This window comes from Penaeus japonicus, unplaced genomic scaffold, assembly GCF_977035675.1.
Source record: "Penaeus japonicus unplaced genomic scaffold, GWHDUDI00000001_assembly GWHDUDI00000016, whole genome shotgun sequence".
NCBI classification, from domain to species: domain Eukaryota; kingdom Metazoa; phylum Arthropoda; class Malacostraca; order Decapoda; family Penaeidae; genus Penaeus; species Penaeus japonicus.
In genome coordinates this window covers 3,247,070-3,252,069 of record NW_028234418.1, presented here as the reverse complement: position 1 = coordinate 3,252,069, position 5,000 = coordinate 3,247,070, and the positions used below count along the sequence as shown (strand labels likewise).

General features: G+C 34.0%; 1 protein-coding gene across 1 annotated transcript in view; it reads right to left on the bottom strand.

The window, feature by feature from the left end:
• LOC122259764 (uncharacterized) overlaps positions 1-5,000 on the bottom strand; it is an 18,654-nt gene that overhangs the window by 1,670 nt on the left and 11,984 nt on the right. Inside the window, exons 5-7 of the mRNA XM_043026675.2 lie at positions 4,814-5,000; positions 4,058-4,186; positions 1-1,663 (exon numbers count right to left, since the gene is read on the bottom strand). The exon at positions 1-1,663 is cut by the window's left edge and continues 1,670 nt beyond it; the exon at positions 4,814-5,000 is cut by the window's right edge and continues 80 nt beyond it. Of these exons, the coding sequence (XP_042882609.2) occupies positions 1,460-1,663; positions 4,058-4,186; positions 4,814-5,000 (520 nt within the window). The 3' untranslated portion in view covers positions 1-1,459. The remainder of the gene's footprint in view (positions 1,664-4,057; positions 4,187-4,813) is intronic.

Here is a 5,000-nt window from a genome sequence, read left to right as displayed (position 1 = left end):
AGATAAATACAAATATCTCCAGTTTAAAAAAATGGAAATGAAATACTCCAGCAAAAGGTGACAAGTAGCACATTATGCTCTCCTTAATCACAACACCAATTACAACCATTAATAAGTAAAAAAATATAATGAAATAATATCTATAATATCAATATGAACAACTTATCTGTAAATCAGACATTCTGTTCATTACTACAAAAATGCATTATCATAATATATTAAGTAAATCAAGAATGATGCCTCTATCTTTTTACTGCTCAAAAAAAGCTTCAAATGAGAAAAACTAATCATCGGCAAACATTTCCTAAGATTACTATTTTCAAAATTTTCTTTTTATTGTCAATAGTCATTGGTATTTCCTGCTAGAAAACTCCCTACCAAATTCTTCAGATTTATCTCTTCCAATTAAAACTAGTCAGATAAATTATGTAAAAGCTGCAATATAGCATTATATTAGTACTTTCACAGCATCTGGCCATCACTTTCTTACTTTGTGGACATTTTAAATTTGAGAGTTTTCCTTCGATGAATGCAAAGCTTTCTTTGAAAAGTATTGAGACTATGTGAGAGTTAAAATATATTTTACTTTTGAGTGGTAAGACTATATACTCCTTAATGTTAACCTAAAACACATTGTTGATTTTCTACCGACTCAAGATCATTTAGATATTGAAAGATTTGCTAAAAAACCAGTCACGGATGGTAAGAAAGGGATAAAAAGTGAATCTGCTGAATGGCTGAAGTTGCAAATAATCTGACCACAATACTCACAAAGGCTTTGCAATGGTAGCTTAATATCACACTCCATAAAGGCTTAAATGGCAAATTTTTCCCCCCCTAAGATTTGAATATAGATGTTGATGTGAGATTCTCCTTTTACAAAATTCTAATGAGAATTTCTACATGAATAATATATATATTTTAGAAAGAAAAAAATCCTTAACTAGATGAGAGGCATTTTATCTATGCTGCCTGCATTGTAAATTCTTTTGACAAGTAATAATAAGAAGAAACAAAGAATATATATAAAACTCAGAACATATCTAAAAGTTGTTCTGGACTTTCTTTACCTACTGATTCATAAAAATTCAAAAAGGTAAATAAAAGCCTAACAATATATTTCCTGTCTTTGGTAACCTTCTACTTGTGCAGCATTTCATTAGCTTTGAAACACTGTTTTCAAAAATAAAAAAAATCTATTCATATTCAAGTATTTGTGTTATTTGCTTGAAACTGTAAGCACAATAATATATAAATCAGAAAAAAATAATCATTGCACAAACTCTGAATCTGTGATGAACAATGTGATTATATTTTCTATAATGAAAAATATTAAAATAATGTTGATAATCATTTCTAAGATAACAAGAAAAAAATCAAATTAAGCTTCAGACCTAAAAACTTACAAACTTCCTTTTTCATCAGATCTTCAAAAGCTGGAATGGCAGACTCCTGATCTTTACATCGGGCAAATGTTAGAGTCCTTCTCCTGTGCACCTGGAGGATACTCAGCCTTCCTAAGGAGGCCCTCCTTGTATCCTCCATCCTTGGCGTAGTGTCCTTCGGGTCCATGAAGAGCATGCTCCTTGATGAATGTCTTTACCTCCTCATCATTCACAGTTGCCATCTCAAGGCTGCATCCCCATGCAACAAGTGCCAAGGGCTGTAACAAGGAATAGGCAGGCCATCAGAGCTGGTGTCAAAGACATGGCATTTAAATTAGAAATAGTTCTTTTGTCTTTTATTTGAGACTCAGAAGTTTCCAATTTCCAGCCACATAGGGGAAACTGGAGTTTCCCAGAATCTTCAAGAATAATAACAGTAGTAACAGGTATCAATCATTTGCTCAAGAAAGCCTATCTTCACTTTATGCTATTTGGAACTTTATGTGAAAGTCATTAGAAAATACATTTATCACAGAACTCTGTATAAAAGTACCAGTAAATAAACTATATTGTTGTGTTCTAAATGTTACATCCTTCTGTTTTCCTTGCTAGAATTACAGGAGGAAGACAGAGGCCTCCATGACTAACTAGTTCTTCAGCTATATAAAATGCCTTCAAGCACCACATCTCTAACTACAAACTACAGGTTTTATAAAAATGTACCTTATTTCTTTCTAAATGTTCAGGTAAATTATGGTTTTGTCAAGAAGTGTAATACACACTAATACTTTCAAATAAGTATCTTATCTATATGATTACAAATATCCTTGAACAAGCTAAATTCTGCATTATCTACATATATCTATATATATTGCTTTGGGGAAAAAGTAGACAATTTTTTGAATGCGTGTATCAATACTACTAATATATCAACATGAATAGGGAGAGGAAACCATCCCAAAAATTTAATGAATTTAAGATTCCATAACTCCCTTGCTTTGGTCAAAATAGAAATACAAATTTTACCCCCCTGACCAGGACTCGAATGTTTGATCAATGGAGATGGAACTGTTTTCATTACATTTAGAAAGGCATTGGTTGGGGCATGAACATTCCTTTCTTTCATACTTTTTTCTCATAAAAGTCAGAAACTTAACTAAAAAATATGTTTCTAATGTTTACAAAAATGCAAAATTTTGGAGGCCATTGAGTCACTTTTACAAGTTCCCAACAACAAGCCATTACAAATTCTGTTGTGTCTCTGACTCCAGGTTATTTCACAAGTTTTATTCAGAACTTAACCCCCATTACAGAAAAATAAACTCTAATGCTGATATGGAGTACACATACACTTTAATTTAATTGTTAGCACATTAACCCACTCACGCCGGATGACGTGCTGACACTTTTCGTGGTTTTCGTGTCAGACACCGCCGATGAGATATCTGGCCAAGGTCGGCGCTCGGGGTGAGCGAGCGGGCAGCCCAGGCTCGCGGCCCGTGCGCCCGAGAATCTCGAAGCGTTCGGATGATGCGTTCGAAAACCTCGGTATAGCGACCGTGCAAAGCCGGAATGGCCCCGGCGTGAATGGGTTAAATTCAAAAGATCTATTTGCTATAATTGTGGCCAACCAAATTTTATACAAAGGTGATGCTAACAGAGTGGCATCACCTTAAACATTTTAAAAAGGTAAAAAAATGGTAGGGTATTTTCCTGTATCATTTTCACTGCTGAATTAAATATATGTAGTATCATCTGATAAATCTGTTACTGTCTGGCAAATTTTTTAAATTATGGTAATATGCATCATGCGGCAGCATCCGTGCAACTAGCACCAGACAGCTGGCCTACCGATGAACCATCACCAAATGTTTATTTATTCATTGTACAGAAGTATACACTGCAAAGAAGGCCCTACCCTCTAAACAATAAAAAAAATCTAAAAATGTACAATAAAAGAAAAGTTTATCCTCAATTTTCTCAAACCTAGATTTTTTAATTTCAGGCAAAGCTACTGGTTGCAATTTTGTTCTGATTTTGATTATTTTGGTTTCATATTGATTGGAAGGCCAATGTGCAATTCTTCTGGAGATATATTTTTTGACAGCAGTTATGATAACATGAAATAGCTAGCAAATTCAAAGAAATACCATATTAAAAACTGCAGATATGTTGTTTCTATCTCTCCTTTAAATTGCAAGGTGCTATCTCAAAAACCTAACCCATAGGTCTGCCAAAAGACAAAATAAAATAATTATCTGTCCACTTTTATGAACTCCTGGTGGTTTCGGAAGGTCACTATGAGAGTCCTCTTAATGAAACTCTATACCAGATGCATATCAAACTTGAGAAAAAGAGTGAGTTTTAAGTCTCTATCTTATAACCCTGAAAATCTATTTAAAAAAAAAGATAATATAATAAACAATTAAAAGATATAAAAAAGGAGATCCCCTTCAATACACTATCAATCTCCTATAAATGTTTGGAATTTAAACAGATCAGTGTCCAGTTTAAATGCACCCATCTTGAGATTCCTGACATTTATCAAAGCATGATGAGCTGGTAGATTTACACCAAAACTAAACAAGCCCACATGTCTGGTTATGACAAATGGCAGGAAGGCATCAAACTTTTCTAGTAAGATCCAGTTATAACAGAGGCAAAACACTTACTCGCTCCTTAGTAAGCAACGTGTACGGAGTTATAACATGCTTTCGGAAACAACCAGTCAGCACTTTGCGAAGATGATGCACCAGCATGGGCTCTGTGCATGGGTCATATAACATCACAATTCCTCCATGCTGAAAATACATTTTAATTAAAATTGTGATTTCATAATCATTAATGATCTTAACTTATATCAAAATTATACACATCAACCTAATAACAATGGATGGCATCTGTCTATGCCTTGCCCAGGGTAAGGCTATCCGCTATGTACAATACATGTGTAGAGTTCTCAAGTTACAGCCATCTAAATTTGGCCTGAACTGTTAATCTTTTCTATAGTATTAATGAAAAACTATAATCAGATTGTGCAAAATTAAAGAAAAGGGGGATACCACATCTTCCCCATACTTGTAATCTTTATCTCCAACAAGCAACACTGATATTTATCCCAGTACAGCAGCAAATGCACTCTATTTCCTGATGCCATTGCAGTAATTTTTACTATCCTTCACAAAATATCCATTAAGGTATTCCTTTAAATAAAACTGTGTTCATAGAGTCACAAACAAGCAAACCAAAAAAGGATAGAGAGATATTAAGGAATTAAATCAGTAATGAACAACTTTTGACATAATTCAATTTTGAAGATTATTAATAACTTACACCTACAGAAAATTTGAGTAGACTATCTAAAAATATTAAGAATATACAGGAAAAATTATACACAAAGATCCAAAGATTTGCTACAGACACATTACCTCAATAGTATGAAGCCATCGCTGGACTGGAACAAACTTGTATTCTCCGTACACAGGCCATATGGGGCGATGAGGCCCAAAGGTTGGCAGAGTTGTGTTATATTCAATGGGTGTATTCATGCACAGATGCTGTGGAGAGTAGCTCTTTGGGATATCAAGGCATTTCTCTCTTGAATCTAAGTTTGTT